Source organism: Blennius ocellaris, assembly GCF_963422515.1.
Source record: "Blennius ocellaris genome assembly, chromosome: 12".
Taxonomy (NCBI): Eukaryota; Metazoa; Chordata; class Actinopteri; order Blenniiformes; family Blenniidae; genus Blennius; species Blennius ocellaris.
This window is the reverse complement of record NC_137661.1, coordinates 9,849,501-9,873,058: the sequence shown is the minus strand read 5'-3', so window position 1 is coordinate 9,873,058 and position 23,558 is coordinate 9,849,501. Positions and strand designations below refer to the sequence as shown.

At 41.0% G+C, this 23,558-nt stretch overlaps 2 protein-coding genes across 2 annotated transcripts; both read left to right on the top strand.

The window, feature by feature from the left end:
- Window positions 1-1,393: 1,393 nt before the first annotated feature.
- On the top strand, window positions 1,394-11,461 carry efcab7 (EF-hand calcium binding domain 7; the record flags this gene model as incomplete). The annotated part of the gene is made up of 13 exons (XM_080505904.1): window positions 1,394-1,523; window positions 2,428-2,639; window positions 2,915-3,001; window positions 3,559-3,760; window positions 5,846-5,967; window positions 8,319-8,460; window positions 8,811-8,920; window positions 9,296-9,459; window positions 9,627-9,760; window positions 9,840-9,988; window positions 10,136-10,345; window positions 11,086-11,193; window positions 11,381-11,461. The coding sequence occupies 13 exons, from the start codon at window positions 1,394-1,396 to the stop codon at window positions 11,459-11,461; spliced, it is 1,851 nt and encodes a 616-aa protein (XP_080362030.1).
- Window positions 11,462-15,354: 3,893 nt separating this feature from the next.
- pgm1 (phosphoglucomutase 1) lies at window positions 15,355-23,112 on the top strand. The gene is made up of 11 exons (XM_080506239.1): window positions 15,355-15,681; window positions 17,408-17,570; window positions 17,707-17,850; window positions 18,033-18,158; window positions 18,278-18,468; window positions 18,940-19,094; window positions 19,189-19,304; window positions 19,410-19,545; window positions 20,326-20,509; window positions 21,068-21,202; window positions 22,468-23,112. The coding sequence occupies exons 1-11, from the start codon at window positions 15,436-15,438 to the stop codon at window positions 22,555-22,557; spliced, it is 1,686 nt and encodes a 561-aa protein (XP_080362365.1). The 5' UTR covers window positions 15,355-15,435; the 3' UTR covers window positions 22,558-23,112.
- Window positions 23,113-23,558: the final 446 nt, after the last annotated feature.

Sequence of the window (23,558 nt, the reverse complement as noted above, 5' to 3'; positions counted from 1 at the left end):
ATTTCAGTAAAAATATGCAGGTTTTTCAATAAAGTTATTTTGGGAAGGCAACTGCAAGTTTTCACCTCATTAAAATATGTTTGTTTGTTTTTTGTCCTCACAGTCACCAAGTATTTGCTCAAGGGGAAAATGTTGGGTTTCTCTCTTTGCTGTCACAAGGACTACACAGGAAATGTATCATGCCAACAGCATTAACTGCAACACTCCAGCCTTGTCTAAATCCCTGGACTCCCAACAGTGTCGTCTGTATCTTTACTAAACCACTATTTAGCTTTGTCCATGGCATTTCTCAATTAAATTTGCACAATCTATCTATCTATCTATCTATCTATCTATCTATCTATCTATCTATCTATCTATCTATCTATCTATCTGTCTATCTGTCTATCTATCTATCTATCTATCTATCTATCTATCTATCTGTCTGTCTATTGGATGAAAAGCAGAACATAATTACATCTTTCATAACAAATCTTTATTTATCATATTAGACATTTGGCATTAAATAAATGCCAAAATGAAATTTATTAATATAATTAAAACTATCTCCCTGTGGCCTTGGACGAAAATATGAGCTGCACAAATGTATTCTTCTCATCACTGAAACACATGAAGAAACGAACTTCTCGGAAACTCAACATGGTAGAAGAATTAAAATTCATGGAGAACCCCTGGCTTCTTTGACATTCATCCAAGGACAGAAGTCTTTTATTTATTTCTCTATTTTATTTTATGTTATCTTTTGCCCCCTCTCATCTTTATTATTATTTCCCTTCACACCTATTCCTGTTTTATTTCACTACGAGTTTCTCTTGCGCAACTGTAGACCTCTACATCTTCCTAGTGTACAAAAGTAATTTAATCAAATTAATAAAAAAAAAAAAAAAAAAAAAAAAACGACGGTGAAACTTAACTTGCTATATAAAAATTCTGGCACCGGAAATAAAATTAAAAAAACACTTGTAAATTCAAAGACCTGTGACTTTTTTTTTTAAATGTATGTTATTAGCTTTAATTATTTAGTCGCCTGTTGTTGCTTACAGTAAGAACGTGATTGACTAGGAACCATTCACATTTGTTTCCACCGGTCTCTATTTTGTGTGCACCCGAGAGTTTTATTAAATTTTTTTTGTTTACCTAGCAACAGGGTCCAAGCGCTTGCAACGGTGTGTAACAAATGTCAGCGGACGTCACTTCTAACGCGTATCGAACCCACGAAAATGCATTTAGCACGTTTTTAAACGGGTGTTCCGACATTCGAGTGAAACTAATCGATTATTTCCGCCCAGTTTCATAGCTGTCAATTTGGCACGACCACGTTTGTTTCTCCCGTTGTTGCCTTGAAGCTCGTGGTGATCAGCTCTTTTGTTTCCCCGCTGCTTGCAGGGGATCGATGTCTTTCCAGGAGTCACCCCGCTCTTCTGACGAGGAGGAGGCTTTCTACACGCTGTGCAGAGCCGCATACGTCTCTGTGTTCAGGTCCAGTTTGACCAACATCTCCTCCAAACAGCAGCTGTGTCGTGGTAAGCTTGTACACCCACCTTCTAACACACTGTGGGGGAACTGGGAGGACGCTGTGGTTTCAATAGGAACTTGTTATTTAAGTGTATAACTCACACGTGGGGTGGAGGGATTTATCCCTCAACGTCGTGCTTTTAATTTGCAGTTAATATAAGTAGTTGAACTCATCTGCTCAAAATGATTTATTCTATAATTTGCATGTAATACAATTATTTATCACAATTTCAATCAAAACGGAGGATGGAGGATTAAAAACTTGCATCGAAAGAAAACTCAAATAGAAGCAGAAGAGGGCTTTGGCCTAATTTTAGTGGGGGTTTATTTTGTTTTCAACTTGTTTAAAAAGAAAGGAATTATAAAAAAAGAGATGGAGAAAAACAAATCTCCCTCCATCCATTCAGCTTCAGTACTGCTTCATCGAGTTCAGACGGATCCCCAGGTGACTATGAGTGAAAGCAGGGTGTCCTGTGGACGAATCACGAGGCTATTGCAGGATAAACACAGAGAAACAGACAAAACCACACATACACTTTGCTGTTTATTCTTGATCATATGTGCATCGACGAAACTGGAAATTATGGTAAATTAAATAAGAAAGAAGAGCCCAAGTCAGAACCCCTTTTCACAATTTATTGAAACCATCTTGTCCTTTGAGGAATCCGGCATGATGCAACAGCTGCCTAGTACTATGTTGCCTTGGTTTTAGGTGTATTTAAAACATTTTATGAAGTGCTTTTTTTTTTTTTTAAGTTCATGGGCCTACTGTTTAGCAAAGCGAGATACACACATTACGATTGGCTTCAACCAGGCCCAGTTTTCACTTTTATTACTTTTGTTGATGTTGCTACATTATCTATATACTTAATAGAATTCCCTTTTTATTTTATTTTTTTAAATCTCGCCCAGTTCTCCAACAGGCTGGTAGAAACCCTTCCCATGCTACCCTCAATAAGTACTGGACAACTCGGACATCGAAGCTGAACTTTGATGATTTCTGTGAGATTCTCAAATGTGAGAAGAAAACGGAGGAACCCGAGTTGATGAGAGCTTTTAAAAAGATGGATATCAATGGTGACGGCTACATCTCACACAATGAACTGGAACTGGCCCTGACCACTGTGAGTTGACCAGCTGCATTTTGTATCCAATTGACTTATGAACTTTGTGGGCAATGTTTGTTTGTTTGTTTGTTTGTTTTTAGCTGTGTTAAATTTCATTATTCAATGCCATTTTTGCAGTGCTCTATGAAAAAGAAAAAAAAAAGATTCTCACTAATTTATAGTTTTACTAATGTAGATTGCTTAAAGATCCAGTCATTAAAAATGTGAAATGGCTCATGCTCAAACAAAGAAGAACATTTTTTTTTAACTGGAGAAAATGTTCAATATTTTAGAGAGGAGAGAAAATGACCAACGAGGAGGTGAACGCCATTTTCTCATTAGCTGACATTAACAAAGATGGCAAGCTGGACTATGCAGAGGTAAGTTTGATTCATTGAAATTAATTTGGACAAATTCTCTCACCGGTTTGGTGCATATTCATTTGATCTCATATGTTGAATTTAATTCCTTCATCCTTTGTTGTGTATAAGTTACTTATTACATATCAGCTGATCAGCAAAGAGGGTCAGTGTTGCACTGCAGTCTACTTTCCCAAGCATTAAAAAGGCCCCACTTTGAGAATCACGTTATAATAAAAAACCATAGCCAGCTTATAGCAGCCATGAAAACAAAACACAACTTGTTGCAATTCAGGTCTTGCGACTGAGTTTGACTTTGATCTGAACTATTTCAAATGCAGCACAGTTTAATCTAAAATGTTTTTTCTGTAGAAATTGTTCGGAACATAAATGAACAGCACAGGATATCAAAAAAATAATTTTCCTGGTTTCTTCCAATACTGTTTTCATCTTCTGTGTATGCATATGCAATCAGAATTTGAACATTTACGATAGGGTTGTTTTTTTTTTTTTATGTTTGTTTGTTTTCTTTGTGCGTGAATCGTTGTCTTACATTCCTGCCTTCCTGTTGCTGTCAGTTCTGCAGATTGTTTGTGTCGACGGCGGAGCAGTGTCAAATGGCTGCCCTGGAGAAGCTTGAGGCTGATGCCAAGCAAAAGAGACAGAACTTTGGCAGTCAGTCGTACAGCCCTCCAAAGAGCTCCGTGTCGTCGGCATCTGCACCAGCAGTACAAGTGACGGCAACTCAGCATCCGGAGTCGGACGCAACGTTCAGGAAAGGTGCAACATGGAGCTTCGTAGAGTTGTCTTTAACTGTCCAGTTCAGATATTTTCTTCATATTTCTTTATATATATAATATATATATATATTTCTTTTTCTTTGCATTTCTTTTAATGGTACTCAGTCTCTCAGTATGATGGTTGCATGGTCCATCCCAGTGGGTGAACTGAGCATCCTGTGTGTGTGTGTGTGTGTGTGTGTGTGTGTGTGTGTGTGTGTGTGTGTGTGTGTGTGTGTGTGTGTGTGTGTGTGTGTGTGTGTGTGTGTGTGTGTGTGTGTGTGTGTGTGTGTGTGTGTGTGTGTGTGTGTGAATGTGATTAAACAGTGTAAAACACTTTGGGGGCTGCTGGAGCAGGAGACAAGTGCTATATAAGTGAAATCCATTTCCCATTTAAAAAAAAAAAGAAAAAAAAAAAAGAAATGAATGAATGAGGTTCCAGAGTTTCAGCCTCTGATGGCGACACAACATGTATACTTCATACTCCCAGATTTGGATGCATACCCATACACGGGGTTTGCGGCTCCAATGCGCCTCACAGAGTAGTTTTGATGAATAAATAATAGCTGTGTTATTGATCGATTTTTTTTTTTTTCACTCCCCCTATGACAAATCACCTCATTAAGACAGTCCATACATCATAATAGCCGCACAATTAAGGCACCTTGATTGTAGGGAGGAGCCTTTAAAGTGTGTTGATCTGAGTAATCATGTCTGCCATTAGGAGATTGACAAAACCTGTGTCTAGTATGAAAACAAAATGGCGTTTCCTCGGATTTCTGTTGAAGCTGCGACATGCATAGACCATGTTTTGTGGACCGGGCATGGAGCATATTTACCTCTCTGGCCATTTGTCTTTTTTGTAGTGGATGCAGAACTTTTTCCACTTAAAAAAAACCCAAAAACCTTAATGTTGTAGAAAGGCCAAGAAGAATGGAGATCCTGAATGAGCGCGGTTGGGATGGGCCCACAGCGAGAAGATAGATGGGGTTGATTTAAGTGGTCAGTCCATGTTCATGTTATTGATTTGGAGAACTCCACCACTTTTCACAGGGGAGATGATGAGGGATTAGAGAGGAGGACCAGTCGACCACCGCTGCAAAAACAAATGAGCTCCCAGATAGTAGTCGGGATTATCACATTATTGTGCCTCTCCCACGTATTGATTTATACCTGTTACATTTTAACAAGGCTCCGACACGAGACGCTACGTGGCCGCACATGTTGAATGGGTTATTCTTGGAGCTCAAAAACAGTTTTGACTGCTCATTTGCTCTTACATTTGTCAGTATGAAGCAGTACTTGCGGGATATAAATTCGAGCCGCATCACACTTGGATACTTGCGTCAAACTTTCGCCAACAATTGATGTGTGTAATTATATATATCCGATGTTTGTGTTGCTTTGTTTTTTTTCCCTGATAATTTCCAACACCAAGAAACCACTAGTGCCGCAACAATATCATTAAATACAAACTCATATTACAGCTCTTTCAAGCCACACATCAATACATCTTTGTCCACATTCACATTCAAGCTACAATTTGCCTCCCCGAGATTAAAATACTGCCATCAATACAAAACAGAGCCATGACAAATACCATGACAGTGGGCCTATTTATATCTATGCTGTGGTAAATTGCTTATAAGCCTATCACATTGCTCTGCATCTTGATTTCCCAGGCTTCGAAACAATCAGAGCCCTCATTAGTGAATTGATATTTTCCAGCTTCAATTAGTGTTTGAGGGAAAAGTTGTGCAAGATAATGGATTTGAAAGGGTGCTGTTTTGCCATTTGTGATTTAAAAAGCTTCCATAATTAATGGAAGAAAGCTTGAACTCGAGATCACGCGTCCAGAGTCCACATGCAAAGTGTGCCGTCTCAACTTCAACTCGCACGAAGACGGATTACAAGTGTCAATTATGTTGTGCACCTCATTTCTCTTTTTACAGCGTGTTTACAGTTTATTGGGAGGGAGGGGCTGTTCTTCACCGGTCAGTCAGTAAATCAAGCTTCTTTAAAAAAAAAACTGTCAGAGCATAAACTCTTTGTTGTTATGTTTCTGACTGGTGTGTTTGTCTCTTAGAGAGCCGATCGTCTTCCCGTCCCTCATCTGCTCGCAGCAGACGGTCGTCTCTCTCAAACTCCGTCACGTTGACGTCCAGCAGCACGAAGGCCGCTCAAATCCCAGAGCCTCTCCGTTTGCAGGTAACTCTTCCTTGAGCTTGACTACCAAGTATTTTATTGTCTTTTTTTCTCTCACAAATGTATATGTTGAAATCAATAGATCTCCTGGTCTTTGTCAGTGGTTTTCTTGTAACGCCAGGTCACAGCAATTTAATTCATGGCAATTTAAGTGCTACCAACTGACTGAATCATTGAATGTCTACAGTCAAAAATGATAAGAACTCACAATTGCATTTGTGGATATGGAAATTCTATAGTGATGAATAAAGATACTGTTTTGAAAACCACCCTACCAATAGTCATCAGAACAAAAACGTCAGTTTGTGTATGTTTTGCCTCATTTTTGATCAAAGGAAATTTGAATATAATGAAGACATTTATGTCACTTGAGTTACAGTACATGCTTTTTTTAAAATCTAAGTTGCAGGGTGAGTGATTAAATGAATCCTAAAGATGAACTCTCACAACACTAAGTCACTCACCCACCTGGAAATGAGAGTATGTGGACTCCAGTGAGGATCCCGTTATCTAAAGGCCAAAGCAGCCACAGAGTTCACCTGGTGTCGCCGTCACACACTTGTTTTGAAAGGAGAATTCAAGCCAGGGTGGTCAGATGGTCACTGTATTGAATTCACTTTATTGATCCCACACTCTTTGTTTTCACTCTTTCTGGCTTAACCTCAGCTGGTTTACTTTACAGCAGGACAAAAAAAAAATGAAAAAAGTTCATAAATAAATAAATAAAAATAACAGTCCCCCTTGCAATCTCAAAGGTCCAGGCACTGAGTTTGAGATTGGAAATGGCCTGATATCGTTGGGGTGAAAGGAAGTGTGCGCGGAGATTACCTCCGAGGGAACTTCTGCTCGCTTTAATGGCTCCTATATCGCCACAGGCTGGTAATTACGAGGTGGTGTGTGTGTGTGTGTGTGTGTGTGTGTGTGTGTGTGTGTGTGTGTGTGTGTGTGTGTGTGTGTGTGTGTGTGTGTGTGTGTGTGTGTGTGTGTGTGTGTGTGTGTGTGTGTGTGTGTGTGTGTGTGTGTGTGTGTGTGTGTGTGTGTGAGACATGTGAACAATTGGTCTGCATGGTTAGAATATACCTGTGTGAAGATTGTTTCTAATTCTCATCCAGATTAGTCTGAATGTACAAGTTACAAACGTAACAAAGTGAAGGGTTACATTATGTGTGTGTGTGTGTGTGTGCGTGTGTGTGTGTGTGTGTGTGTGTTGGCGTGCCTGCGTGTGTGCTCTTTGTCCTACAAGCCTCGGTGTACCAGTAAATCAGACCTGTGGCCGGAGCAGGTGACAGCACCTCTATTAGTCTGCAGGCTGACCCTCTCTCCATGGAGGCATTAATTCTGATGTCTTTAAGCAGTGGATGAATGCCCGTGGCATTTTTCCTCATTTAATATTGTCTGGACAAACCAGTGAAGTGTTATGGTTTGATTTTTTATGTCTCTCACAGCCAGAGATAAATACTTTGAGAAAATGGCTTTTCGCTAAAGGAGTGACACGCTTCGCCTTTTCTTTGTTTTACCCAGTGAGTTATTTGTCCGCCGAAATGATACATAGCCTATTTCAGACTTGTTTGGCCCTCAGTGTTCTCTTACTGTGTGTCCACAGCAACTGTGTTTTCATTTAATGTGTCTCCAATGAGTGGAATGAAAACCTCCTTATGTCGATATTCTTGTTTCAAGTTCAAAATATTACCTGATTTCAGTCGTGCTGCCATACAGCGAACAGCAAGATTTCAAAATGAGAGACATATCGGGGTTTATAGATAAGGCCAATGTAGTTTTTGAACGATCGCTCGCCCAAGAATGAAAGGGTTGTATTTATCAAAGCTAAATGGATTTGCCATATCTGAATCCAGGTGGGAGAGTTTCATTCAGCTTGAATTAGCAACACAGTGAGACACTCCTGCCCTCCTCTGGAGAAGAATGTGTATAACATGTGTTTTCACCCTGTTCCCACAGAGTGAGACTCGGCAATGAATATATCCTCTGGAGATTGGAGTAATTAATTTAATAGTGTTGTTTTTTTCTTCTTTTAATCAACCGTGCTCCCTCAATGTTATTCAAAATACCAACATCAATTTTTTCTGTCACATGATCAGTCCCACTTTGAATAGGAATTACAAAGTAGTTTTGGTTTCTGTTGAACGAATAAATGCATTTTGTTGTCAAACAGCAAAACTATTCATTCCCATGGTGTCGGGCCCTTGTTTGACTTCACACATATGAACAGTATTGTAAAGGTCTTAGAGGACACACCTGAGTTCTCCTTTATCAAGTTGATATTTTCATGGTTTATTGGCACCAGACTTCTGTTTGTCTGAATTTAACAGAGTTGGAATCTTTTCTGTTGTTTCCAGGAGTGGCATCACGGTTCTATGAAGGGATGCTTCTTCTTCGAGGATGACGGGAGCATCAGTTCTCTGCAGTATCAACTCCATCTCCCTCAGAAAAGCACCGTCTACTTAACTATCCAGCCACTCAGCCTCAGCTACAGACCCGGTTTGTACTGGACCATTTATTGTAATTGGAAATGCACAGATTGCAGAAATTACTTTGTTGTAGTATTTCGAGGAATATAGGGAACGAGTCACGCTCGAATTTCTTGCTGGACTATTTTAGATCCTTCTTGACATTTTTTTCCCCCTGAAAGGACGACGACAAAGATTTTCATGCCGATGTTATTAATCATTACAAACTTGTAACATTTCTGATTCTTCCCAAAACCAAGTTTGAATTATAATTGTTTACAATGTGAATTATGGTTGTGTGATTGGGTATGTGTTTTCAAAGAAGTAATTGAAGTGTAAATGGATGAATGTGTTCCTCTAACATTGCTTTTTTTCTTTTAGACAAACCCTCCCCGTGGATGTCGGTGGACACGGCTCTCTTCGTAATGACGGCTGGTGCAACCAAAGACGACTCCACTTTAGTGTGTTTCACCGAGTCAAATGACAAAGACGTATGTTTGCTTGTGTTAACCGGCGTACATCCCATATTGCAATGTTTCTTTTCAATATAATTACTAATGACACTTCAGTTGAGTATTACGTTTGTTGCACTCATGTATTGAGCCTTTGAACGTGATGTTATGTTGAGACTCTTAGCTTGGACTGAAATCCTTTGTTTTAGCTCTTTCTGACTATAAATATGAGAATATTGCTGTATTTCATTTACAAGAAAACCTTTAAGTTCATACTAATTGGCAACATTATGAATGAAGCTGTACATCAAAACTTTCACTCTTTAAATCCACAAAATAAATTTCAAGGACAACAGGAATACACTATCGAGCCATTCCAGGTTTTAACGCAGTGTTACATGTTTACACCGACAGAAGTACGTTTGGAAAGGAGAACTGCATGCTGGGACGTACAACCTGCTTCCCTTCACCAGCGGCTGCAGGTTGAAGAAAAAGAACAAAAAGAGCCCGTCCAATAAACCTGTGGATTTGGTCCATAGGAGTGATAGTGGAGAAATCGACCTCACCAGGGAGCTCAGGTGAGCTTGTTTTAACCTGCTGTCACTATAGTACCCACACTGTGTCAAAAAGTTTAGTCTTTACGTAACCAACATTTACCAAAGATCAACGATGGAACCTTGTTTTTAAAATGTACTGCCCTTCCAGTCTTTAATTGTTAATGACAGCAATGATATTTCTGCCACAGGGAGGTGCTCTCTGACATCTTTGAAGTGATAGACTTGGATTGTAATGGCTTACTCAGCTTGGAGGAGTACAATTTCTTTGAGCTTAGAAGCAGTGGAGAACGCTGTGACAAAGATGCCTGGGCCATCTGCAAAGGTAAGGACGGAGTTAACGTGGCGGCATAATGCATTGGAGAGGGGAAATCCACAGTTAGTCATTCTTTCCACGTGGACAGAAAACTTTGATATGCGGAAGAATCAGCTGACCAAACAGGGGTTCATGGAGCTGAACCTGATGGAGGCGACGGAGAAAGATGGAGACCCAGCAGACCTGTGGGTCACCCTGGAAGCCATGGGCTACAACCGTATGCTGGAGCTCGTGGAGGTGACATTCAGCACATTTTCCTAAAAAAAAAAACCCCACATGAAATAACTCAAATCTCAATCTTGTTGTGACTCGAATATACAGTTGCTATACACGAGAGTGAAATCCCACCAACTCGCTGAGTAAACACTGTTCCCATTCTACCAGGCTTGTCCATTCCAGATTGATGTGCACTGTGAGAGCGCTCAGTTGTCGATCCAGCCTCTCAGTCTTGACTCGGGGCAAAAGCTTTTGAACCAGGCCATCCAGAAGTCCATCACAAGCAGGACGGGTGCCAAAGCACTGAGAGGCAATGACAATGTTTTCATCTACACCTTCAAGGGGGAGCACAGGATCTCTTCACTCATAGCCAACAAGGTAGAAAAATATAAAAAAAAAACATTCTGTGTGAGTGATTATATGTGAGAAATGTGACACAAGGAAATACTTATTGAATTATTGTTCTGAGCTGCATTCGCTGAGCTGTACTGCCAATAAGCGGTGTTTCAGTAGAAACCTTTCTAAGAGCTGTTTCAATACTCTGGAGGCAGAACCCATTCAGTCCGTCTCTAATTGATATGCAGCAGCAGTATCCATTCTGCTCGCCACAAGGGCTGCACTTAAAGAATCACATGTGGAGGCAAAAGTACAATTGAACAAGAGCAGCAATGTACCTGCGTAATATGACAATGTGTTTGTTATTAATTCCTATTACACTATTGGGTTTGTGTATTTTGGGTTTAGATGTTTGTTTTTGAGGAGTAAATCAAAACCAGCAGCCACCTCTAAAATAAAATAAACTAAAGACATACTGTTCAAATTATTAGTCACACGTGATGTACAAAAACCCGGAACGTTCACAATAAACACAAACAAACAGTTGCCAGGGATTTCATTCTAAATAATGTCTTGATATGATTTGATTGAAATGAAATGCGACATAAATTTGCCCTCTGGCGACCCAGCCAATGGGGTGTTGTCCCCGACACAGGGAACCACTCTGTCAACCTCAAGGGCCTTATCTGCTCCTCTATCCACCAGTTTGTTTAGCTGTTGCAATGTCTGCATACACACTGATTGCAGGAGCCAAAAGTCAACCGGAGCTTGTTGTTTTACAGAGCAACCAGAAAGTTACCGTCCATGTAAACAATGAGCAGAGCAGGAACTGCTGCAGCAGCCGAGGCATGACTGTGTTTGCTGTCGAAGTGCCAGCGAGGACTAAGATGGTATGAAGTCTTCCTTGTAATAATTTCCTTATTGTGGGGAAAAAAACAAAAAAAAACACTTGAATGAATTCGGTGTTTCTTCGCTCGTAGAATTTTTTTACACACACACTGTGTGAACGTGTTTTAATTATGATAATTACATGATGTCTTGAATGCTAAAACAAATTTATGTGTCATTTCTCAACAGGTGTGTCAACATGTATTGCCTATTTGTGAAAAGCAGGACTGGACCTACAACTGTGTGGAGAGCATCCTGCCCAGCATATGAAGCTGTACTGTCTGGTGTGGTCTGTTTTTGTTTTTGTTTTTCAGAAACAAATGGATCTTTTTCTTTTTCAGAATGTTTTTCTTTTTATTAGGAAACGCACCATTTAGCTGATTTTGTAAATTCTGCCCTTCAAGGATTTTCTTTGAAGGACAAATTATACTGGTTACACTAAGAATACCCAATATTTATTTTTCAAGTTTAGTCTTTTTTTTAATTGCTGTAATGTGTTAACCCATCATGTTAAGTGCCCTGGGGTGAGCTTTGTCTCACCTGCCATGACCCTCACTGCACAGAGATTTGGTCTGGCTCTTGATAAATAAAACTGAAATGACCTCCGTCTGACATTTTTATGATGCATTTAAGTATGAAATTATGCCATACAGTTATGTGTAATTTTACCCCAATATAGAAAAGGACCATTATGTGGTCATTTCACTCTACTTAACTCATATCTGATCCGGAGTACCTAATTCATATTATGTGTTATAGTGGTCATGAGCTTCATCTACAGAACTGGATAAGCTGGTACAACCACATGAAATTAACAGCGAAGACAACCGTGTTTTCCTGTTGGTCAACATTTTTGTCTTCCCCTTTATTGATGCAGTTTGTTCAAGCTTACTTCTCTCTAATGTGGAAGTTGAATTCAAGAAGAGTAAAATCAGATTCCCATTGGCCTTGCATGTGAAATTTGTGTGTAACTATTAGCTCACATTACTCCTCATACAGTAAGGGTGTGGAGGGATTTTATTTTGGCAATGAAATGCATTCCTTTGTGTTGCGCTCTGGTCTAAACTTTATTTACCCTTGGCCTTTCTAGTCCAGTGCAGTCATGACCTCCTATTTATATCTCTCGGGCCATTATTTACCCTTTGACTTTCTCTGCTGAAACAGTAGAACAGGCTACCTAAATGTCACATGACATGTGAGCTGTATTTAATGCCCTGAGCCCCTGACTGCTCTTCTTTTCCCACCACAGTGGTCCAGTATCCCTCAGCTGCCTGCAGTTGCAGAAGTTTGAGTCTGTTTAAATATTTGCTTAGTAATTCTTAAATTGCACTTTAAGCTAGGAGAAAAAAACACAACTCTTTGCCCTCTATGTTTATTAATTTAGCTTTTAAAACCTTTGAGGGTTGTTAAAATACTACAGTTACAAAGAGTAAATAATTAATTATCATGTCTATATAAATTCTGGTTTACATAATGTTATGAACTGACAAAAAGTGTTACCCCTCCAAGATTATGCATATAAATAGACACTGCTGCTGGAAAAAAACTGCTTTCACAAAAATATATATCCCTCCCTCTCATGGCGGTAAACTTTGTCCAGCTGTGATCAAACACGCTGTGATGCAACGGGCAAACAGCGGTGGTATGAAGTGAACTGTTTCACAACCATCACACTGCAAGATTTGCCTCTTGTCTGAAATAAGATGGCCATAGTACATTGTGTTCCATGAGGGACATTATTGACATAAACTGTTTGTTGTTTTTTTTACCTGATTTTGTATTTTCCTGCTTTGTAGTTCTTAACTGTAAAGTCAGAGACAATATTTAATCCCTGTGCTACTGTATTTATATAGTATAGACTTTAGTCGATTATATATCAGTCAATCAATATATCAACTTTATTTATAAAGCGCTTTTCAGCAGCCACAGCTGAAACAAAGTGCTGTACATTGTAAAAAAAAAAAATTTTAAATCAGGAAATATACCTTTTTTTAACCTGTATTTTAACATGCATATAAAAGGTGTTGGGTATAAAAGTAAATGTCCAATTATCTTGCTTACCTATTTTTGTTTTTAGACTGTAAATTTCCAAATATGGAAAGATATGGAATATTTCAAGAGTATTATAGATTTTTATAGTAGTGGATTTTAAATTTTTTTACATTTTGGTTATTAATATAGAGTTTCAGCCTCAGTATGTTCCCCCGGTTCATGTCCAGGATGGATTTGGAGTCCATTGATGTGGAGTTAACATGTTCTCTGTGTCCATGCATAGGTTTTACTTTGAGCACTGCAATGACTTTCCACAGTCTAAAAACATGTTTTGAGGTTGATTAGTGAACACCATGATAATGAATGAGTGAGCCATCTCTCTATGATGACTTCAAAATGTCTGAATTACTTTATTGAAACACTTCAGTACACAATCACAAGTTCAACTGTTATGACATTTATAGACTATATATGAAGAATTCCCCTATCTAACCAGCACGGGAAGTGCTATCTACCTTTCTTCTCTATACTGCTGTGATCAACTGAGGGTCATAGGGCACTTGAGTAGATTCAAGCTGACCAGCTGACCATGGACGAAGGCAGGCAGTAATCAGGTTATCAGTTCCGTAAGTCACAGGACAAGCACAAAGGCAGAGACTCAAACACACTCAGATACTTACATAAAATTTGGAGTCATCCATTGCAATAATATGCAACTGTTTAGACTATTGGGGGGGCTGTACTGAGCCAAACTGCATTATCCATAGAGACAATATGGCACCAATCTATGGGCACAATGAAAGTTTGCTTTACATAATGTCAAACAAATACAGATTACAGCTTGCATGTGCAACAGTCCGCCAAAATAAGATATTGAAGGCAGACAAGACCCTCCTGCTGACTCTCTGAAACAGTTACAGTAACCTGACACAGTGGAGAAACACCTGAGCTGAAGAACAAGAAGAAAGTACAAAAAAAAAAAATTACATTTACAAAAGAAATTTAATTTATTGATCGTTTACAAAAAATACTTCATTTACACAGACCAGCATATAGACCTGGTTCAGAGCTGCTATGAGCATGCCAAACCTGTAGGGGACAGCAGTGTAACTGGAAGCCATGCTAGGGGACGAAAAAACCAAAACCATCATGTCACTAATGGTGGGGGTTATTTTCTATTCTCTCAGTGAAACAGTTTGTTTGTTTGGACCAATAAACAAGCAGAGCTCCTCTTAAATGTGACATTCGAATATAAAACAAATACAGCACGAGAACAAGCACTGCATCATCACAGCATTCAAAATGTAAACACGGGTCGTACACAGATGACGCCGATGCCCATTGTGGCATGAATCTCTGTCTTCCCCTCTTTTGATGCAAACATAGAAACAACGTTTTATTGTGGCCTAAAATTGTAAGACAAGGAACCCGGGGGCCAGGGTTGGAGACCATGCTGGAGAGGGCACCGGTCCACAACAGAGCAAACACAGAGTCAAAAATACTCCGATTCACTTCTTTGGGAAATTTAGAGTGACCATCCATCCATCTACTATAGTGCTTTATCCTGTGCAGGGCTGCAAGGTGCTGCAGCCAAACTCAGCTAACTATGGGAGGCAGGATTCACCCTGGACAGGTCGTCAGGCCATCACAGGACAAACATTTATTGACAGGGTTAACCACACACACTCACACTCACACCGAGGGGCAATTTAAGTTCACCTATTGTGCTTTCTCTCTGCAAAAAGCACCTCCGAATGACTACGTTATATTGGTGCTATAAATAAAGTCAAATTGAACTAACCCTACATGCACGTTTTTGGTCTGCGGGAATAATCTAAGTGCTGGGAGGAAACCCACACATGCATGGGGAAAACATGTGGAGTTTGCATTTGAAGCCAGACCTCCAAACACTGTTAAAAACAAAAAAGAAACAAATAAAAATAATTGTTGTTAGTTCTGGACTGGCTGAAGTAGACAAAAGTAAGTCGTTTAATTGCAACAAAATGTTTGTGAGGTGTATAATTCAAAGTTATTTGAACTCCTAGGATTGTATACACGTCCCCCGTGTTGCAGTTGAGAAGGAGGAAGTCCTCCGCGCGCCCTTTAAACCGGTGGGCGGGTCCGCGAGGGGGGGGGGAGTCGTCCGTCCGCCGTGTACGTGTGCTTCCCCGGCTGTCACTGCAGTCGCCTCCTCAGCCGACCACAGCGCGGATCACACGGGGTGACCATCGGGGCTCTTCTGTAGGTCAAACATGGTGAAGATCACGACGGTGAAGACCAAGCCGTACGCGGACCAGAAGCCTGGGACGAGCGGGCTGAGGAAGCGCGTGACGGTGTTCCAGCAGAACCAGCACTATGCGGAAAACTTCATCCAGAGCACCATCTCCGTCATCGAGCCAGCCGAGCGCCAGGCGGCCTCCCTGGTGGTGGGAGGAGACGGCAGGTTCTTCATGAAAGACGCCATTCAGCTGATCGTTCAGATCGCGGCTGCCAACGGGGTCAGTAGCAGAAAGGACATGCTGCCCCCCCCCCCCCCCTCCCCCCAGTCTAGAACCTCTCCAGACCCCCCTCCATGAAGTGCATGTCAGCTTCACGTAGAGATTGATTAGCTATATATATATATATATATTATATAATCTGTAATTAATCCTCTGCCGGGCTTTATTTTCTGCACGAGCTCCAGGGCGAAGCTGTCGGGACAGGTCGCTGAAGTCAGGCTCCATTTGGAGGTTTAAGGGGAAAAAATAAGGGAACACTTAAATCACAGGTGTGGGATCAGTCAAAGGCTTCTAGTTAAGTTTCCCCTTAAGCTTTCCCTTTCCCAGCAAACTCGCGGCACCAATGGGAAGCAAACTTTGCTCCATATTAGCCACAGTATACGGCAGGACGAGGTGAAGCACTAACTTCACTGGATGTTCCATATTAAACGTCTCTTCAACCAGATACACCCTCTCACTCGTCTCATGATGGGATGTTGGCTGTAAAGCCAGCTGACCATTGGCTCCGGGGTCCACGGCAGCCTTGTCCGGTGTCAATAACACCAGCCTGTGGCCTTCCTTCTGACCGCAGTGACCTGTTGGCTGAAGTGCACGAAGGAGGCTATTTGCATATCAAGTAACTTTTTTTCTTTTAACCTTTGACATTTACGCACAGACGCAAAAAAAAAAACTTGTCCTCTCGTGGGAATATACAGTAACGTGAAACTGCAGTATCCGAGGGATTATTTCGCGCTGGTGCAAATGGGTATAGATGTGGATTTTTTTTTTTTTTTTTTTTTGTTATCAAAGTGGGACTGAATGTGCAAAGATGCGTCGTTTCATAATGAGAGGCGGTGCGGTGCCACTGGTTGCCTTCGCTGTGATGTGACCTGACACGCTTTCTGGGCGGGGGGGGGCGTGGCCTGCAACGTGCAGCTGCTCACGTCGCCCCACATATGTCTGCAGGATGCACACATGCATGGACTCTGCAGTACATTTTCGAGATGCGATGTTTACTTGGTGACACTTGGTGGCATCTGCAAACATCATTAGGCCTCGCGACAGCATTTGCATGAAATGTGTAGGATTTAATGGGCGTCTTTTCTTTTCACATGGAATAAGTCTCCCAGTTGCAACATTTAGGGCTGCTCAGTGATGCTGACATGTATTTCACGGTACCCAGTTACCAGTTTTGTGCTGCTGGTTGTTGGGAAATTAAGTTGTGAGGAAATGGTAACATTGACTAACGTTATGCTGAGACAGAAGCACTGCGGCTCACGTTTACTCCGAGCAAGCCATTGCAAAGGATATGGCAAATGTAATATGAACATTATTTTGTTTTGGTATGATTTCAAATTAATCGAGAAACATAAAACCATCTGCAACAATGATCACATTCTAGTTATTCAAACTAGTTATTTCTACATTATAGAAAGAGTTTGATATGTAGAAATCATATCTAATTATGACTATTTTGGTCAAACCTTTTTAAGAAAGGTTTGAATGATTTATTACATTTTTATTACATATACCATGTTGATCATGAAGGCAATCAAGTTTGATTTAAGTGCTTTAAGTGATGTGAAAATATCCACAATATAATTTCCTTTGTTGTTCACCGGTGCATAACAACTTTGGAATGGATTAAAGAATTTACATCCCCCTTCCTCACTATCAAATAGTTCTTATTATTGGATTCCTCTTCTTAGGATCGACGTGTTTCACAGCTGTGCTCTTGTGTCTGCAGATTAATCACCTGGTGATCGGTCACAATGGCATCATGTCCACCCCGGCAGTCTCCTGTGTGATCCGCAAGATAAAAGCAGTGGGTGGTATAATCCTCACAGCCAGTCACAATCCTGGTGGTCCCAATGGAGATTTTGGCATCAAGTACAACATTTCCAGCGGAGGTGAGAGCCGTGCACAAACACAAGAGCTGCTCTGATACAAATCATTCAAAGAGATGTTTCAGCTCTACTGTGAGAGTTTCCATGTATCACAGTATGCTCTCTTTGCATAATTCTTCACCGTCCTCTCACTCCACAGGTCCTGCTCCAGAGGGCATCACAAATAAAATATTTGAGATTAGCAAAAACTTGCAGGAGTATCACATCTGCCCTGAGCTCAAAGTGGACCTGTCCAAGATCGGCAAGCAGACCTTTGAAGTGGACACATTCAAGCCCTTCACAGGTACGACTGTGGCGGAAGATTTCTCTCTTCATCGATGTGCTCAATTTATAACGGCAAGCAGAAACCTAATGGGAAAAAAAAAAGTCTTTCGTTTTATAAAATCTCTGTTGGAATTAAACACAATCTGACGTTTTGAAGTATAACTTGTAAAATGTCCCCCTCTTTGTCTTGATTTGTCTCAGTGGAGATCGTGGACTCGGTTGAGGCCTACGCTGAGATGCTTCGGGGGATATTTGACTTTGCTGCTTTGAAGGAGCTCCTCTCTGGAGCCAATCACATCAACGTACGACTGGACGCCATGCATGGAGGTATGAAGTGGAACGCGCAAAACTCAAAACTGCAAATGAAATGCATTGCAATAGTGGAGTACCACAGTATTCAGAGGGAATTCATCACTTTGGCTCCATGTGTCTCTCTCTCCCTCTAGTGGTTGGTCCATATGTGAAGAAGATTGTGTGTGAGGAGCTGGGATCTCCTGCCAACTCTGCAGTCAACTGTGTCCCCAAGGAGGACTTCGGCGGTCACCACCCTGATCCCAACTTGACCTACGCTGCCGACTTGGTCAACACCATGAAGGGCGGCGAGTACGACTTCGGAGCTGCCTTCGACGGCGATGGCGTAAGTGCTGCACTCTTTTCAAGAAGCTGTGAGCTTGGCAAGAGCAGGGATGTGAAGCTGGATGTGAATAGATTGATAAAGTCAGCTTGCATTAAATGAATCCAAACTGGTCTAATGGCTTTTTAATGTTAATTCTGCCTTATTAAATTAGACTTAATGATAAAACTGACAGGCCTGAATCTCCCAGACACACAGCACTGAGCTCATTTTATATCCGGTAAAAAGAATTGAGGACAGTGGATTTATATTATTGAATATGTTTCTTTCTGTTAATCTCCTCTGATAAATCACCTAATATGTCTTGACATGATCCAAGTGAAAATACACGGCATCGTCAGTAATGTGACAGAATAGAACACATTCTTTAACGCCAGAGATGCGAGTGTCATTTGCACGAGTGTGTGCCAAGTGTGATGTGCACTGGTTGTGATCTTTGACCCTGTGTGCTGCTTGTGTGTCTCCCCTCTTCAGGATCGTAACATGGTGCTGGGTAAACATGGCTTCTTTGTGAACCCCTCAGACTCGGTGGCTGTTATTGCTGCCAACATTACGGGCATCCCTTACTTTCAGAAGACTGGTGTTAAAGGACTGGCCCGCAGTATGCCCACAAGTGGAGCCCTGGACAAGTAAAAAAAACCACACACGCATACATCAGTCTTTTTTTTTCTTCCTCTGAACACGCACTTATCACCTATTATTCTGTGTGTTGACCCGTTCCAGTGTGGCGAAAGCTCTGAAAATGCAGCTGTACGAGACTCCAACCGGCTGGAAGTTCTTTGGGAACCTGATGGACGCCGGCAAACTGTCACTGTGTGGAGAGGAGAGCTTCGGCACGGGTGAGGTGCACCTCAACGGATTTATGCAGTGAGGACCGGAGAAAGAGATCTCCCTCCCTCTCGCTCAGTCGCTCACCTCGTCTCCCGTCTCTGCTCAACAAACAGGCTCAGATCATATCCGTGAGAAGGATGGCCTCTGGGCGGTGCTTGCCTGGCTTTCGATCTTGGCCACCAGGAAACAGAGCGTGGAGGAGATCATGAAGGATCACTGGCAGAAGTTTGGCAGGAACTTTTTCACCAGGTCAGAGCCAATTGCATATCGAGTGCTTTGTCAATGTGAGATTGACATCTAAAAGAGGATAATTTCATATTTTCAGAGGTTATGCTTTGGTTTTTAACTCTGTATTGAAGTGTCTCCACTGCTTAGTATGACTTCTAAACTAAACTGAATGGTAAAATTATTAACATATTCCCAGATTACATGATTAAATAGTTAACAACACTGAAGTAGTTGTGTTGTTTTTTTTTAGATGTCATGATGACGCAGCATTTAACTGCCCCTTAGTTTTGTCAAAGCAGCGTCTGTCTTCAGTTAAGCACCAGTGCAAATGATTTATACACCTAACTTGGAAATAATATCTGGAAAAATGGTTTTGGTTATGAAAATGAGTGACTTATGAAAGACTTATTATTATGGTCACACATTTAAAACTCTTTTCCTGGAAAGTGTTGTTCTGGCACCTACCAGTGGCAAATATGAGAACTGCAGCAAAGAAGAGCTGACGCATCCCCTGTAGAAAGACTCTCGTCTAATTTGATTCATGCTCAAGGTCCATAACTGAGTGAAAGTATCACACAAGAAGTGAATGTCTACCTTGGAAAGAGCTGCTCATATTTCCCTTGTGAGGTCTCACTTCATATATTACTTTGAGCTTATGACATTTTGGATGGAGATCAAGGATAACCGAAGAGGAAAATACTTAAATATACTGCTTTTTTTTTTTTTTTGTAACCACCACCTGCCGTTATTTATACATCAGATTATAATTGCGCATCAACAAGTGTCTAACTTCGCCGCCAGGTACGACTATGAGGAGGTTGACTCGGACGCTGCCAACAAGATGATCAAGGATCTGGAGACGACGATGTTTGACCCCTCTTTTGTTGGCAAGAAGCTCTCATCGGGTGATAAGACCTATGAGGTGGCCATCGCTGACAACTTTGCCTACACAGACCCTGTGGATGGAAGTGTGTCCAAAAACCAGGTAATGTGTCTGCAGAAGCATTTAAAATGTCATTCTGCCTCAGACAAGCCTGCCCACCGATGGACTGATGAACACACCTGGATCAGAGATGAAACCTTTTTTTTTTAAATTTATGACTTGGATCCATTTGACCTGATTCAATTGCTTTATGATTCTTTTTTTATGTTATCAGATGTAGATAATGTTTAGCATGATTGTGCTGCAGCACTCATATCAAAGGATTTGTATTTTATTTAGTTGTTTTTGTTGGTGGTCTGTTTTCACTTATGTCTCAATAAGGGTCTGGCTTCAGTTTGATGTTGGAAGCGTGCCTCGATTACAATCAAACCTCAGTATTTGAAGTTGTCCCACCTCGTTCTCCAAGATGTATATTTTTAGCAGTGACGCAATTCAGAAATAGACTCGATGGTTTATGGAGTCCTATCGTCCTCGTTCAGTATGCAACTCTGGGATTTATTAGCCCTCGTATATCATAGTTCCACATGTTTTCTACTCGCTGTACATGTTCATTTATCATCACATCCTTTGTCTTTCCACCACTCTTTCTCTTTCCTTCAGGGACTGCGGATCATCTTCTCTGATGGCTCGAGGATTATTTTCCGCCTCAGCGGTACAGGCAGTGCTGGAGCCACCATCAGGCTCTACATAGACAGCTATGAGAAGGACCCTCAAAAAATCTACCAGGATCCACAGGTCAGAGAAAGGAGGATTGCTCAATCAAATTATAAATATTGTTACACATTGAAATCTTCAATTTGGAAGAAAAATGAACATCAGGTCAAGATTTCTACAAAGTTCTTATTGTTGCATGAATAATCAGTTTGATAACAAATCGCTCGAGAGGGAGTTTTGTAAACCTATCAATGGCCAACGTTACAGCAGTCATAGGTTTGCTCCCACCGGCTCCAGATGCCTTCAGGCAGGCTGGAATGATCTGTTATGTGTTGGACGGCCAGATTGCACTGGGTGGAGCGCTGAAAAAACAAGTTCCAGAGATTTTATTCAGCATGGGAGATGAAGGAGACGTTCAGCCAAGTTCTGAGTTATGGCAGCTTATCAGAGCCGGTATGAAAAGAAAGGAAACGAGGGGGGGGGGGGATAAAGAGTGTGAGTTCCAAAGAGACACTTCATAAAGCTGTTTTTGACTGGTGTGGACAGGGAAGTGATGTAGTACAAGAATGAGAGAAGTGAATAAAAGTTCTGCTCTCGCCTTTTATCCTCGACTTTGCTTAGGCAGCATGAATGAACAGTTAAGTAGAAACATATTGTTTTCAGATTTCTAAATTTGACAGATAAATGGCCGGTAGGTTAATGGTTCAGTTGGCTGACTTTGGGTACATTTGATTTACACACTCAGAAGTTTGCCTCTTAATATGAGCAGCTTTCTGACGGGCGGATGTGATTCATAAAAAAAGAAAGAAAGAAAAAAAACCCACACACTTTTCTGAGTCTGTTGTCTTACCTTTTTTTTTTTTTAATCATATGGTTCTGTTTAAAATTCCTTTTTTTTCACAGACTTTGTTCATGCCTCTGGTTTTGTAGTCCTTTCAAACACACTGGCAACTTCCACACAGGATCAGACATGTGATGGAAAAATTATAAAAGGAGTTAAAACAGCTTAAAAACTTCTTGCCTCACACACTGTATATACCGGTAATTGCATATGTGTGAATTTGTTTACTATGGAGCAGAGCCAGAGATGGTTACTTTTTTCCTGTTGCCTTCATGTGAAACTACACGAGTTTAGACATGTAAAAAGATGAATTGATAGTTTAAGTTTCAAAGTGGAGTTTGCATCTTCCAGGTTCAACTGACACGTCGGTATACGTCGTGTTGAATGCGAGAAATGTGGTCGCTACCTCGACTGGCTTTATGTGACGGCGAACCTTAAGAAGGCACAATGTGAACAGCCCAACCTGCAGAGAAAATCTAATGTATTCTGTTATCCGATTGTCCAGGTGATGCTGGCTCCGCTGGTCGACATTGCCCTCAAGGTGTCTCAGCTCCAGGAGAAGACTGGGCGCACTGGACCCACTGTGATCACATGATTCTCCCGCCGCGCTGCCTCCATTCTTGTTCAGCAACAGGATACCTCCACTCTCTGGAGGTGAAGCTGCCCCAAAATGCTGTCAGCTCCTGACCTTCCTAAAACAGTAGTCGGATAATACATTTGGACACAACATGCAGTTTCATCTTTAAAAAAGAAAAAGGGAATCGTATTTTATTTTTGGTTTTGGACATCAAGATATTGTCAAACCTTAAGATAAATTTGTCAGTTTTGTCAAAACAAAATGCAAACAGAAAGTCAAAAGTAGTCTTAATGACATTGGTTGTGTGTGCCTCAAGGAATTTCTTGTTCTACTGTTGATGTCCAACTGTTTCTGCACTGCAACCTGAAATGTTAGAACCTGCTAAACGGACAATACATTAGCAATTTGGGGACAACCTCTCACGTTTCTTCCACTTTTCCCATTATTGACCTGGTGCCTTTCCTTTCCTCTGTTCTCCAAAAACTGCCCAAACAGCCTTTCAATGTGAACCACAGTTAGTCCTGACAAATAACACACGATATCCATTAATAGAAATAAAAAAATCTCACAAAAGGACTGTTTGCTTGTTGATTATTTCTTGTTAATTTCCAACTTTCTGTGCTTTTCATTATGTATGAAGATATCTGCCAAGAAATCTGTAACAAGAGTGTGGGTAAGTAATGATCAGTCAATCAATCAACTTTATTTATATAGCACTTTTTATACACAATGATGGCTTTTACTCAGTCAGTACGATAAATGCAGAGAATCCTGTCCTGAGAGCCTCCAGGAGAATGAACTGATGCACACGCATACAACAGTCCATGCTAAACCGCACACTCCGAGATGTGTAGTTTAATGAAATCCTGTTCAAAATGATGGGAAAGTGGATGTTTTTACTGTACTACTTGGAAGAAATGTTGATCCCTTGATTATCTATCGCAGGGGTGGCCAACCCTAGTCCTGCACGTTTTAGATGTCTCCTCACATCAATACAGCTGACAGCAATTAGTGGCTCC